The 15,908-nt window shown below is 36.2% G+C and overlaps 1 protein-coding gene across 1 annotated transcript; it reads right to left on the reverse strand.

The window, feature by feature from the left end:
- Nucleotides 1-6,432: 6,432 nt before the first annotated feature.
- LOC104887254 (hypothetical protein) lies at nt 6,433-11,827 on the reverse strand. Its single transcript, XM_010671856.4, has 13 exons — nt 11,522-11,827; nt 11,365-11,412; nt 10,769-10,894; nt 9,853-10,194; nt 9,664-9,763; nt 8,559-8,604; nt 8,342-8,435; nt 8,158-8,229; nt 7,996-8,054; nt 7,341-7,409; nt 7,216-7,267; nt 6,823-6,900; nt 6,433-6,745 (listed from the first exon to the last, which is right to left on the reverse strand). The coding sequence occupies exons 1-13, from the start codon at nt 11,648-11,650 to the stop codon at nt 6,668-6,670; spliced, it is 1,293 nt and encodes a 430-aa protein (XP_010670158.1). The 5' UTR covers nt 11,651-11,827; the 3' UTR covers nt 6,433-6,667.
- Nucleotides 11,828-15,908: the final 4,081 nt, after the last annotated feature.

Raw genomic sequence — 15,908 nt, forward strand, 5'->3', positions numbered from 1 at the left:
AAACTTAGTGCTTTACAACTAGTAGTTCTTCGGCATCGTCTGCTTCATCTTCTTCTTTAGTGAAAAGATCGTTATCTACTCCAAGTAATAGTACTACTTTACATACTTCCATGAATAGTGGTAAACATTCGTCGTTTACACGGCTAATTATGGATAAAACTCGTGCTCCTTTTATAGATATCCCAAGGAATATAATGTTATATCATCCAAGTCGAAGGACTTCATTTTGTCACTTGGTTTTCGTTTTAAGCCTGGCCAATTATAAGTTGGTGATTGGTAGCGCGATCCGGGAGAAATCCTTTACAAACTGCTGGTAATATCCAACTAACCCAAGAAAACTGCGAACTTCGGTCATATTCACTAGAGCCGACCATTCCACCGCCACACCTTCCTTTGAAACTAAATGACCAAGAACTACCACCGAGTCTATCTAGAAATCATATTTACCGAATTTCGCATATAATTTTTCACGTCTTAGCACACTTAATACTGTCCTTAAATGCTCCGCATGTGCTTCACGATTTCCTGAGTAAAACAAAATATCATCAATAAATATTACGACAAAATGATCCAAGATTGACTTAAAATATATTTGCATCAGGTCGATAAATGCGGCAGGAGCATTCGTAAAGCCTAGTGGCATCACTACAAATTCATAATGATCATATCTGGTTTGAAATGCAGTTTTGGAAATGTCTTCAACCAATATTCTTATCTGATGATACCCAGAGCGCAAATCTATCTTACAAAACACCCCTACATCTTTTAGTTGATCAAACAAATCATCTATTCTAGGTAGCAGATACCTATTCCTCACCGTGATCTTATTGATTTCCCGGTAATCAATGCACAACCTCATGGCTCCATCCTTTTTCTAAACAAACAACACAGGTGCTCCCCAATGAGAAGCACTTGGTCGAATATAACCTTTCAGCAGCAGCTCCTTCAATTGCTTCTTCAATTCTTACATTTTCATTGGAGACATTCAATTTGGGGCCCGTGAAATGGTTGTGGCTTCCGACATTATATCAATATGGAAATCCACTATTCTTTTAGGCGGAATCCTTGGCAACTCCTCGGAAAATACATCTAGAAACTTCCTGACTATGGGAATGTTCTAGGCCTTTTCCATGACGTCTCTCCCTTCACTATCGAAAAATTCATTTTCCGCATTCTTCACTATATCATTGGCATCTATTCCCATTATCACATTTGAAAAATTCTTACCTCTAGAGATAGAAATTTGGTACAAGTACATTTCTTCCACTAGGTGGCTTTAATTTTATCTTTTCTGGATAACATTCAATTATCGCTTTATTATTACTACGCCAATCCATAGCTAAAATAACATCATAAGACTCTAAATTGAAAGGTATTACATTAGCAAAGAGTTCGGATTCAACAATCTGAATTGTGTAGTCCCGAAGTATCCACTTGCAACAAATTGAATCCCCATTTGGCAGGGAGATTGACATATTTATGGGTTCCACACAAGGTTTATTTTTCATTTTCCTAGCAAATCTATATCTGATATACTATAATGAGAATCTAGAATCAAATAGCACACTTGCTAGGCTTTGACACAGTAAAAAGTTTCCAGAGAACATTATTTTCCATTTTTGGGGTCTTAGGTGCAGCATCATCTTCTAACTTAATTACATACACTTTCCCGGAGGATTTTCCTTGATTGTCGGTGAAGCCTCCCTTATTCCCATGACTGGAGCTACTCTCACCAACATTGAACATCAACGACTTGTTGTCTCGATTACTCCCTATATCAGATCTTCTAGCTACTGTTCCTTTTGGGTAAGCTTTGATTTTATGACCAGTATCCCTGCATTTGAAACAGATTCATCTCCGACACAATTTATTCCCCCACATAATCTTCACTTCCACTCTAACTTGTTAATCTTATTACCTCCCCCTTGAGGCTTGAATGTTGTCCACGACCCCTTTTCCTTCTTGACCTTCTTGGTACTCTCCACCTTGGTCTTTCCCCATTCTTTCTTTTACGAAATTCTTTATCCTTCATTTCAATTCGCTCTTGTTCCAGCGCTCCATCGTACAACTCTTCGAAGTTGAATATGGTCCTACCTGCTTTTGATATTTCAGATGCAACCCTTCAAAGAACCGCATTGATTTGAGCCTTTCGTTTCCCATGAAATCTGTTGCAAATCGCAAAAGTTTCAGAAATTTTGCCACATATTCCAACACGGTCATTTTTCCTTGTCTCATAAACAAAAACTCATTCTCCTTCATTCTTCTCAAGGCCGGGGGAAAAAATTTATCCTTGAGCTTTTCCACAAACTTTGCCCAATAGAAGTCAGGCTGCTTTGAAATTTCTTTGGTGGTATTCCGGACAATTTACCACTTCCAACACCTTGGACATATGGGTTACCAAATCCTCACACTTAATAGGATTAGCCTCCCCATCATATGAACGGGGCTTATGGGAAGCTAATTTTTATAGAACTTTCCTTCTTCATCTCCTTTATTAGCCCCTTGGGTATCGAGTAATGCTAATAATTTCGCATTCATCTCTTTGAGGGTTTGAACCTGTTCATCTTGTAATGTATCTCATCCTCTGGTTCCTGTCCCAGCGGTGTTTGTATCATTTTCGTCACCGACCATTTTCTACACATGTCAATATTAACAGTTTGAACCGTCCAATCCATTCATTCCATCACAATTTCCTAATGGTAAAGCAATAATCAATAATATAAACATATGTAACGCTGCTCTTTTTAAAAAAAAAAAAAAAACACTCAACTTTATTTGATAATTCATACTTCATTGCCCGTACATTATGTTTCATAAAAAGAAAATCACACATTCCTAAGGTCTTGTTCATCTTCCATCCATCAAAGGTAAATACATTCACACATTACAAAGAAAACAATAATACATAACACAGAACAATTACTAATCCACATAATCTTCTTGATTCCTCATCTCCTGCTTAGCACCAACATCTGCTTAATATAGCCTATGAGGATCATAGTAGTATCCATTATCACTAATACTAGGGGTCGGGGTTTTAGGAATATAGTCAGGGTCACTTGTGCCCCGGGAAGATCCCCCACTGATGAACTACTCCCAGTACCCCTTGCAGTCTCATAACTGGTGCTCCTGGACCTATTGGACCAAGACCTGTGGGCCCTACGATTAGAAACACTAGGCTCAGATAGTGGTGAAGGGGTGAAACATATGGTACATTGCGATCCATTTTCCGCTGCTCCAATCTAGCATACATGTCTCTCCAATATTGGGCTCCTAGTCCCATAGGAATTTCCCCAAGGACCCATTTCTCTTTGGTGATTTCCACCTCCCTTTCCACTTCTTCTGGTGTTCCCCTCCACCTTATCAAATTTATTATATTTTCCATTGTATTACCATCATCCTGGTACGTCCTTGTAGCCACATATAATACCAACAATCTCCAGTAAGCTAACTTAAAGGTCACCCATGGTTCATAGGGTGGGGAAGTCTTGATCAAAGTGTATGCTTGTATTTCGAGCTGCGTGTACGGATTATGATCTCCTTCCCAATGGTTCTCGTTCCACTCTCTTATTCCCTGCTTAACCTCTACCATGTAGCTAATGGGCTCTTTCCAGCAATTCGCTTTCCAAGTATTGGGTCCATCTTCCATAGACTCAGATCGCCTACTCCCGTTTGAATCGCTTCCACTTTCAGCCATTTTTCTATAATCATGAAATCAATCATCATATACATAATATCTTTTATTCCACGTATTATATTGACACATAATCTTAATTCCTCTCTTTCCTTCTTTTCTTCCTAACCAACTCACAAGGGTCATATATAAATGTTTTTTTGTTAACCTATATTGTTGTTTACTTTATTTGAAAACCTAGCTCGGATACCATCTGTAACAGAGCACCCGCTTAGGTGCTTAATTCGCTCCTAAGCCATTCATTTAACTACTACTAATCCTGGGTTAAGCCCCTAAACGTGTGGATGTTACTTTAGCTACTTTACCCACAAGGGAAGGTAGTTAAAGTAACATCCGCACATTTAGGGGCTTAACTCATGATTAGTAGCAGTTAAATGAATGCCTTGGGAGCGAGTTAAGCACCTAAGCGAGTGGCCTGTTACATATTCTCCTGAGAACGTCCTCGAAGAGGAAGTGGATTGTTAGCAGCTGGGTCCGGATTAACTTGGAAAAACAGCATATTGTTCTTGATCTGTTCCTAGACGACTGCAGCCATTTTAGTCTAGAAGCCATTCAAGACAATCTCCACATGCATGAGCAGCAGTCACTAGACGTTCAAGATTTTCCTGGATGACAGGTACATGGCTCTGACCAGGAACATTGACGATGGACGGTGGTATATCCCTCCTCATTGGTCTCTCATCATCTATTGTATCTTCAACTCGAATCTGAAAACTTTGATTCCTTGCCGTATTATATAGTGATAATCAGTCATCGTTGTGTCTCCCCACATGCGGCGCCAAATGTTTGAGCTCCTTGGCTGACAAGTAACCTCTTATCCTTCATAAAGTTCTTCAGTGGAGACTTATCCAATGATGTCCAAATCTTGTAACCAGAACCTGAGCTCCGTTCCCAAACTTGCAGAAAAGAGACCAACCTAGGAGGTTTGGGTGGTGGGTTCCCCCTCCGAAGCTTAAGTCAGGTATCAGGAGTGAAAAAGGAAAAGTAGAGATAAAGCGAGAAAGTAAGAGAGTATTTTTACAAAGTAAGGACACATTGCTCAAAAAGTTACATTTCTCTTGATTTCAAGGGGATTATTTATAGTGTTTGGGGGTTTGAATGTTACCATTCAAGGTCACCCAAATTAAGGGCACCTGATTGGCCATTTAATCAAATCTCAACACGTGGCAGGCAATGATTGGGAGCTGAGCATCATCCAATCATGTGCAGTCAATTTTTTTGGAATTTGGGTCCTGAATATTCCTTAAGGCCAAAAGTGGCTTTTATTCCTTAATTAGTAAAAACCCAGAATTTGGACCACCCTTTTTTCTCTTTTTTGATGGACACGTGGATGCTCCTGATTTATCCACGTCTCTCCTGGTGAGCCTTTGATTATTTAGGCTACAACAGATACCGTGTTAAATTTCGTGTTTAAGGAGGAAGAAATGAAAGAAGTCTAGTGAAGCCATTGATGGAGCTCGTGTATAGCAGTATAGGGAGTAAAGGAAATAGGAGAGAGAGGAAGGAGAAAAGAGAGAAAAAGTTGCATTGTATTATTATGTGGTATTATAAAATGAAGTACAAGAAACTATTTATACTAAAACTAAAAACATCAAAGAAAACTAGCTTTCCTTGTATTAAGGAACTAATTAACAAACTCTGTAAACATCTATATATTCCAACATGATATAGTATGTTTATGAATGATATAGTGGAATTCTGCATGATATAGTGGGTTTTCGAATGATATATTGGATTATTCAGAAATGATATGTGCTTTAATGTTAACGTGAACCAGGTCCACGCAAGTCAGGTAGCTAGAAGACAATATGATCTATGAATATATTCCCTAAATGGAATTTATTTTTTTTTTGAAAATCATGAACAACTGTCTTCCCACTGCTGAAAACCTGTCCAAAAGACAAATTCAAAATAGACAAAAGATGTTGTATCTTACCGAAACAGAATCACAGGAGCATCTCCTTAGAAATTGTCTATTCTCCTCCAAAATGTGGATGACCACTTTAGGTATTCGCACCATGAATCCACAACATGTTAGATTAAGTGATTGGATAAAAACTTCCTCAACCTTTTTTCAAAAAAGAAAAGGTCGACAAATTAAAGAAGATAACCATCTCATTTGGAAACTCCAAGTAACGAGAGAGAACATGAAATCTAGGTGGTATCACGCCCTGACCATACCAATAATATAAAGGGTACACCAAATGTCTTCCCTAAATCACATAAGTATTACAACGAGTACATTGAGCTGATAATAATGATTAAAAGTGTAATGATTCTTATTATATCTTTTTGAAATGTAATGATGAAAAGTGTTACCAATACTAGTAATCCGCATAAAAAAGTTACATAACCCAATACCATCATACTTACATGCATATTAACCACTGGGATTGGTTGGTTCGACTCTTAAATAAGAAACGAAATGGGATGAGATGAAATAGAGGATGGAACAATTAATGTTAACCGTTCAGGACAAATTCTTGTCAATTGCTCAACCTGTTAATAGGAATAGGGGGTCAATTATTATTGGCGACCTGTATTAGAGTGGCAGAGGTGGATGGTGAGAACTGAGAAGGGTATCAAATTGGGGAATAGAAACCATCAAACAAAAAATTGTACCAAACATCTGGCGAAGGAGTGAGTATTCAGTTCCCTTTTTGGAGACTCAAAAACTAAACCAAACACGCTGTAAAGGTTAGTTTTTGTGCATCACTAAACACATACTATAACCTCAATTGTCGAGCAAAAATTTGGAATTCATTACTGACACAAACTCTTGGAGAATAAAAATCTTAACAATACTTGCCTCTGTTCTGTAAAGTATATAAGATGTGGATGAATACATGTTATTTTAGAGATAATCAGCAGATCATCTTCACTACAACAGAATAATACATACATATGTTTACATAAAATCCAGAAGAACAATTTTAAAGAAATTGATAGGGAAAAAAAAAAAAAAACACCCTTCTATGTGCTTGAGTGATCTGGTAAATAGTTCAAGTCCATTTCAACCTCTTGAATTGTCCACTGCATATTTTCTAGTTTCTGCACAAAGGCTTTGGTCTCGGAATTCAAAAATCCAAAGAGAATGCACAAGACGTTTCACAGAAATGGATACTAACCTTAACAATGTCATGGTACTGTCTTGCTATTGAGTCAAAGTGTGGATCAACTCCTTGGTACTCCCGAAGCCGTGTCACCTGTTTAAAATAACCAAGAAGACTCAATGTGCAGACTATAGTGGCGAGACCGAGAAGTAGATGGAGAGATATGTTATAGGGGGATTTAGACAGGTAGCCAAAAAGACTTGAAGGACTTTGCCGAAAGGCTAAAAACCCATTTTCAACAAACTTTCCCTAGAACTTCCCCATCCAAGCACATGCAGAGGGTTCCCAACACCATCAATTTCACACGCAGCTCCGCAATTAAAGAGCACAATCAAATAAATGAATCAACATGAAATGTAAATATGAAGATGTCGGAACATATGACAAGAAAAGTGTCCGCAAACATACTGCTTTGTTATATGCTGTTGAAGACTCCTCTGTTGCCTCAACTAGGTACCTCCTGAGCAGAGAGAACAAATTATATATTTTCTTGGAAAGAGAATCCAGTTAGATATTTGTCAATAATATATCACCTGATCTTGTGGAGCGCTGGTATTGTTTCTTGAGTGTAAGTCGCAACAAGGAGAATATGCTCCAATACCCTAGCATGAAACAACACATGAGGTGTTACGTCATTAACATCATACACATCCTTCCTATGCTAATTGACCAACATTACAACAGATTAGTGTTGATGATTAAATGGATGACACCCTTCCATAAGCTACAAACCTATATGATTAAAACCCACAAATCTCCTGAATTAGAGGGCCAGAGGCACCTTGAATGTCAAGATGATATTCAACAATATCATTCATAACAAGATTTTGACATATGACATAATGATCAATAAATGATATCTTTGAGCTTCTAGACATGATTAAAACCCACAAATCTCCACAGATGCATCTGCAAGGTAGCAACTCATGGCTTTATTAAATATCATAAAGACCAAACAAGCATTCCACAGCTTTTTATCCATTTCACTCAAAGAATTAAGAGCCTTGATTGTCAAAGGTTTTTGCTTCTTAAACTTAATTCATTACCGTTATGTTTTCTGAGACAATCAGAGAAAAGTTGTTCACGAAGCTAGGAAATACATTTTGGTCTTCTATGTGAGACTTTTATGACTTAAGTCAGTTGCAGCTGTACTAAATTCATGCAGAAACAATTGGCCAGCAGTGATACCTCAGCTTAGCACCCATGGCCTCATGTCTCTTAATTTGCCAAGTTTTCTGCAGTTCATCCTAAAGAACAATCAACAACATTAGCAGCCTTGTTGTCCAGATATAATTCAAAGGCTTAGGCACATGATAAGTACCCATTAAAACTAGCAGGATGGAAACTTACATAATTATGTTGATTTTGCAACTTCAAATCTTTGACTAGTTTAATAAGCACGCCAAGTATTTGCTCTAAGACCTAGAGGCGGGAAAAAAATTAAGCTCATATCTAACTGCGCAGAAAAGATTAAAGAAAAGGCATAGAGACGTATGGTTCACAAATTAAGAAAAATATATTACTGCTTACACACATTATAATATTCTGCAAATTTCCTATCAGCAGAGTAGAGATCCTCTTTTAAAGCTTCTTCCTCCCTTTCTATCTCTTCAATCATAATTTTAACCCTGGTAAACAGTATATGCAGTTACAAAAGAGATATTGCAGTTTCTTATGCCATCAGACGTAAAAAAATCTGCACAATGCTTAAACCTGTCTAAAGAAAATGCTTAATTACAGAGGCTACAGACCTTTGCGGAAGTCGTGAACTTAGGTTCTGATGTCCAGCTGAATTGTCTGTGCAAAAATGACAGATAAAAGGCGCACATCATAAATCATTCAGCTTATGCAAACATTAATTTCCTGGAAAAGTATGCTGTAATGAGCTCACTACACATACTGGCAATCATGCCTAGTTTAATTGTTTCTTTGTGTGTGTGCTAAGATATATAACATGAGAAAGTAAATAGCTTCGATAAGTAAATCTTTTGAAACAAGCTAAATTTAATATAATTACAAGTTCGATAAGTAAATAGCTTCCAAGGACACATGCAATGATATCCTGTGATATATGCAGATTCAAACTATAATCGTAAAAGTATAACAAAGGAGTTACTCAACCTTCGAGCCAACTCAAATTTTTCATGAGAGTAACTCATTTGTCAATTAATTAAAAAGACCTGAACATTCAACACATTACACAGCTTCACCAAACATGACTTGACTTAATTATATTACTCTTGTTAAAGCAAGTCACATTCAGATTATAACATCATCCCAAGCCTAACCTGATGTAGTGAATAAATCACAATTGCGGATCCATTCATTTCAAATGTCCGAGATTTCATGTTAGGTATCTGTTGCCTTTCTCCCCACTCTGTCTTCTCTAACCAGATGGAGGAAAGAAAAGTAGAGCAAATAAAGACTGTAATGCCTAGTGCATTAAGAAGGATTAAGGAAAGAACACTCATTGCTAATGGCATACAGCAGTCATTTCAGATGTAATATATTTCATGTTAGGTATCTGTTGCCTTTCTCCCCTTTCAGTTGCTCTAACCAGATGGAGGAAATAAAAAAAGAAGTAAAGACTGTAATGGCTACTGGCTAGTGCATTAAGAAGGAAAGAGCTTTCATGCTGATGGCATACAGCAGTCAATTTGCAGACCTTAGCCAAATCATGATGCAGTAGACAAGCTCCAGGTTACGAACAAGGAGATGTAGATGTAGGTCACCTTCGTGATGTCAGCCAATGTTAGTCCAAAAATAAAACCATGCATACTCTCCAATACTCCACAGCCTTCTAAAGGATCACATGGGTCACTGAGAAAAAGAAAATCTCAAGAGTGAGACACTCACCACCATCATCCATTACAAAAGCATAGGCCAATTTGTCACATTTTACTTTCAGACGAGCCTCAATCTCACGGAAGAGTGACATCTGATACTCTGCCATATCCTACAATTGCAACAAGACTTATGATAACAATAACCCTCAAGTATATAAACAGTTCAACAGTTCCACTAAATAATTTATCTCCCACATACCACGGACAATGGAACCTGATGAAGTTGAGTCTGCCATAAATAATTTGAAGTGATTCCCAAGTAACGGTTTGAAGCTCCACCAATGCCTGGATCACTCATATCAGTAGTACTAGAAATTGCAACATTTGTCGCTGTACTGGGGGTACTAATACCATAGTTTGTTGAATTAGTACTCGAGCTCACTGTCACATTTGTACTCGTACTATCAAGAGAGCTTCTGGACATAATGCTCCATTTCTCAATCTCCTCTTCGTGAATCTCACCATCTTTGGATATAAGAGGAAGTCTCAACTTTTGAGCAGCCTCAGCAACAACAAGCCGATGCTCCAGAGTCTCATAAACCTATAATTAACTAAGCATCTCAAGATCCATACATTATTGTCGCAAAGAAAAAGAATAAGATCTAAAACGACAAAAATCGTTCTCATAATCGCTGAATAACAGATATGAAACAGGAAAAACTTCAATGCATGATGATTTCTCATAGAAACTTTATCGGAGATAAATGGATAAAGAAAGAATACATTTCTCACATTAGCATTCTCATATTCTCTCTCAATTTCTTTTCAATTTACTCGCTTGTTTTGGAGGAGAACCAAGGACAAAGTCCAAAAGTGAGACGGAGAAACTAAAAAGGTGGAGATTGAAGTTATAAAGTGGTTTATTATATTAAAAAGTGGACCACATGGGTGAAGAAAGATGGGATGTTACCAAAAATATAAAAGACAATAGTGTGTAGATCAAAAAGGAGAGTGTGTAGATTAAAAAGAAACGGAGGGAGTAGGTCACTAAGCCAATAAAAGTTTGGACTCTAACATTTCGGAATGCAATATTACATGAGATCACATAGTTAATGCCCTGAATATCCATAGTATCAAGTAACCTACAAAATGCAAGAATTATAAAATTTTAAGACCTGAGGAGAGTTCCTAAGACCGAGTTGCGGGTATAGACCCGGTACATCACGAATCCCTCCAAGATTAGCAACTGACAAAGCTTGCTGATATTCTTCTACCATGGCAATTGCTTCACAATAAATAGCCTATAAAAATATAAAAAAGACCAACAACATGAATATCAAATTCAAGCACATTCATGAGAACTAAACCCAAATTCCTTGCTGCTTCTGTACATTCATCAAACAAATTGGTCGAAATGAGGGTAGGGCGTAAAGATATAAAAATACCCTATAAAACTAAAACCCAAAACAAGAATATCAAATTCAAGAACATTCATGAGAATTAACCCAATTTCCTTGCTGTTCCTATACATTCATCAAATAAATTAGTCGAAATGAGGTAAAGCATAAAGAGATATAAATACCCTATAAAAATAAAAGATCACGACATGAATATCAAATTCAAGCACATTCATGACAAATAAACCTAACTTCCTTGCTATTTCTATATATTAATCAAACAAATTAGTCAAAAATGGAGTTGGGGAATGCAAAATAACTATAAAAAAACCTTCAAAATATATATTAAATTCAAGCACATTCATGAGAAGTACCATGGCTTCCAAATACCGCAATCTTTCCCTACACATCTCCTCTCTGGCCTGCAAATAATAATAAAAATAAAAATAAAAACTAGCAGATTTTAGCCAAAATTAACACAAGTTTTACTTCAAATTAAAAATTTAAAATATTATTGTGGTTAAAACTTACGAGTTGAAGATCGGAATAAGCAGATTTAGATACAAGTGAGCCATCAGAAGCCAAGCAATGTCGCTCTAATTGCTCGACAAGCTGAGTTACGTCGGCAGGTAGATTTTGTTGCTGCAATCCTTTCACCATATTATTTTCTCAGCAACTATTTTTAACGGAGTTTATGGTGTTCTAAGGAACTTCCCCTTTTAAATTTCACTCTCAATTTCAAATACAGCAATCAAGCTGTCACCATTTCTTGTTGATTTTTTGTTACACTCATAAAATTACCAAATCCTAGTCAATTTTTGGAGGGCGGAGACAAAGAGAAAGAAAACAAAAGATGTACAAGTATTAAAAATTCAGAAAAATGGATGAAAATACCTCAATTTTGATCCGTCCGTTTTTAATACCTCCAACTATGAATTATTATAATCTCAATTATTGACCGGTCTGCCACAAATGCACCAAGATGACTTGTAACTTGTTACCAAAGTTTTTTTTTATATATTTTTTTTCTCTTTTATTTTTATTTCCTTTTCCTCCTCCATTCCCACCCCTCCCCTGATTCCTCCTGTCAGCCCAGCCCCCTCCCCACACCCACCACCCTAGCAGCCCCTTACTCCCGCAACCCTGCTCCCCCCACCACCGTCTCGAATTCCCCCCCCCCAACCCTTTGAAACCCCTCCTCTAACCCTCCACACCTTGAAACTGACCTCCCACGGCAATACGATGTCGTATTACCTCCATCAAAATTCACCGAAGAGACATCAGAAGAAGTCGGTGGTTCCTCCAGCGAGATTTCCGCCGAAATTCGGTGAGAAAATCGGCTAACGCTTCGTGAACGCCACTGAGAGATCTGTGTGTTGCTGCTGGTGAATTGGCGTCTCCTCCGATTGAGGTTCTTCTCAACCCGACTTGAATGCCGCCATCGCCATTGAAGGGGGAGGAGAGAGAAAATATGAGTTTGTAGTTTAAAAGTTGTAAATGATGATGAACATATTTGAGGAGAGAGAAAACTGAAGATGGAAAAATGGTGATTGATGAGGAAGGAGCTCATTGCGACTCAAATTGAATCGAGGTAGGGTGTGGTTGGGAATTCAACAGGGTGGTGGTTGGGGGGTTGCTAGGGGTAGGGGAGGGGGATTGGGTGTGGGAAAGGTAGTAGTGGGGGTGAGGGAAAGTGGTAGTGGGTGGTGGGGGTTGGGTGGTTTCAGGGGTGGTGTGAAGGGGTGGAGGGGTGGGGAAGGGTGTTTCTTGGTGGGAAGGGGTAGGGAGGAGGGAGAAAGAGGAAGGGGACTGGTGGTTGATGAGGGGAGGAAGGGGAGGGGTGCTAGTGGGTGGGAGTAGAAAATGGTATGGATGGGGGTGATAAAAAAACAAAAAAAATAAGTAAAACCAATAATAGCGTGACACGTGACATTTAACTTGCTAAACCGGTTATTTTAGGTCACGGTGCATTTTTGGCAGACCTCCCTAATAGTTGGGGGTATTTAAAAATAACTTATATTTAGGGATATTAAAAGCGAACGGGCTAAAGTTGGGGGGTATTTTGATCCATATTTCCTAAAAATAATTGTATTAACCTAGATTAATTAACCGTGACATATATATAAAAGAATACCAACTCATATGAGAATAGATGAGAACCGTTTGATGCTTTAATTTAGATCCAAGGTTGGAGTTTTTCTCCACAAAAAAATATAAAATAAAATAAGCTCCTTTAATCTCTCATCAGTCATCAAATTTTGCCGACATTTTCCTCAGATTTCCTTTCTCCCTCTTCACCTCCTCATTTTCTCTCCTCATTCTCTCTCCTCTTAGCATCAATGGTGGAATTAACACATCTAACATCCGGTGACCACCACTATCGCGGCAATTTTCTCTCCTCTATGCGATCCAATTGTCTCACTCCTTTTGATTTCACCGGCAACTTTATTAGGCTTCGATTTTGCCGGAAACATCGTCGAAATAAATTGGAAGCAATCTCGTCAAACATCACCGAAAATCGGAGGCAATCTCACATAAGTATTTGATTTTAATGGAGTTTTCTTCAAAGATTTAGTTCAATTTTGTTGTTTGATTTTAATGGAGTTTTCTTCAAAGTTTTTTCGATTTTGGTATTGATCGAAATATATTAGAATTGATTATCGTTTGGTATGGAATTCTTGTGGGATTGATTGAAATTTAGTATTCCACATTGTTATCATTTCGATTATATTCACATTATCACCATACATGATCAACGTATGAAAAATGTATATCATATTCTAAATCAATGTATATCATGTTCTAAAATATAGAGCAACATGTTCTAAAACGATATACATCATGTTCTAAAACGGATACATCATGCTCTAACATGATGTACATCATGTTCTAATACGATGTACATCATGTTCTAAAAAAATGTACATCATGTTCTAAACGATGTATATCATGTTCAAACCTACATCTATTCTCACATATGATATATGTTCTCACTTGAAATATTTCAGAACATAATTAAAATAATTTGGAACATGTTTGAAATAATTCAGAACATGTTTGAAAATTTTTAAAACACGCACTTGAAATATTTTAGAACATAATTAAAATAATTTGACACATGTTTGAAAAAATTTAGAACACACTTGAAATAGTTCAGAACATCATTGAAATAATACAGAACATGTTTGAAAAAATTTAGAACACACTTGAAATATTTTTAAACATAATTAAAATAATTTGGAACATGTTTGAATAACTTAGAACATGTTTGAAAAAATTCAGAACACGCTTTACATATTTTAGAACATAAGCTTGATATTTCGGAACATGTATATATGCATATCTATTGATTTTATTCTCATGTTCTAAAAATAATATGTTTGTGTTCTAAATTTTAAAGTGTTCTCATATAAGTATGTGTTCTCATATAAGAGGGTATTCTCACTAGATCTCAACCCTATATATGTATGTATATATATGAATATATGTATATATATGTATATATGTATATATGTATATATGTATATATATGTATATAATATATATATATATATATTAATATATATATATATATATATACATATTATAATCTCCCGTAATTTATGAATTTTATAAATATATTTCAGTATATATATATTTATATTTAAAATAATTTATTTCTTTAAAAGGTTGACTGTTTGAAAGTCAAAGGAAATATTTTAAGGATTTAAAGAAGTTAAAATATTTTATTTTGGCATGCTTTGAAGACATTTGAATTACTTTTTGGATTTGAAAAAGGAGTCTTAATGGGCTTGAGGAATCCAAACATTATTTAGATTAGGAAAAGGACTTCTAGTGGTGTTAGGAGATCCAAACATCAATTTTACTCATCATTAAACTCTATTTAAGCCCAATTATGTTTTCTTAAGCCCACAAGCAAAAACATATATAAATTCATTAAACCCATAATTTTTCCCCCACATAATTTTCTCTCTCCTCACTCCACACCAAAACCGGCACCTTCTCCCTCTTTCTCTCTCATAGTTTTCTTCTTTCTTCCTTCCCAATCAACACTTTCTTCTTCAACAAGTAATCTCCCCTCCTCAATCAAACCATTGTCGACTGCCGCCACCTGCTACCATCTCACCACCACTGGCGATCTTTGTTCTTCTCTTCCTTTGTTTTAGTTTGATTACCTTTCTTCCTCCTCAAGTTTTATTTAAAGATTGTGTTTTGTTTTTAGTTTAATTATGTTTAAAAGCTTTAGTTTGATGATTTGATTATGAATCTAAGATTATATAATTTATGTATTGAAGAAATAAAAATTCAAATTTATTTATTATGTTTAGATTGAATTTTTAATTATGAAAGCATGGATTTTTAGGGTGTTAGATTTTGGAGAATTGTAGTAGGGAGAATTGTAGTAGTATGTTATAAACTATGTAATCGATTGCTCTTATAATTTTAAGTATGTTTAAGCATGTTTAAAGGGAGTTTTAATAGATTATATGTTGCTGAAATTTTAAAAAGGATATTATTGATGGAGTTTAAAGATTTTAATAACTAGTATAGTAGTACTATGCTAGGAAGTGTTAGTAATTGAAGTTTTAATTATGGAAACAACTTTTAAATATTTTAAAAGGAGGTTTAAAGTATTTTAAAGTTGCTGAAAATTATTTGAGTATTGGTTATGAATTTATAATGGTTGTTTTAGACGGAAAATTCTCTCTAGGCGACTTTTAAGACTGTTAAAGTGACCTATCAGTTTGTTTACACAAGTTACGTACATACCTATGTGTTGATTGATGCAGTATCATGATTTTAAGAAGGAAAGATATGTAGTATCATCTATAGGAACTATGTTGAGTTCATATATGATTGTTATTTTGTTGGATTTTGCATGTTTTATGCCGTTGTACGAACATGTTAATTATGAGAT

Source organism: Beta vulgaris, chromosome 2 (genome assembly GCF_026745355.1).
Source record: "Beta vulgaris subsp. vulgaris cultivar EL10 chromosome 2, EL10.2, whole genome shotgun sequence".
Lineage (NCBI taxonomy): Eukaryota > Viridiplantae > Streptophyta > Magnoliopsida > Caryophyllales > Amaranthaceae > Beta > Beta vulgaris.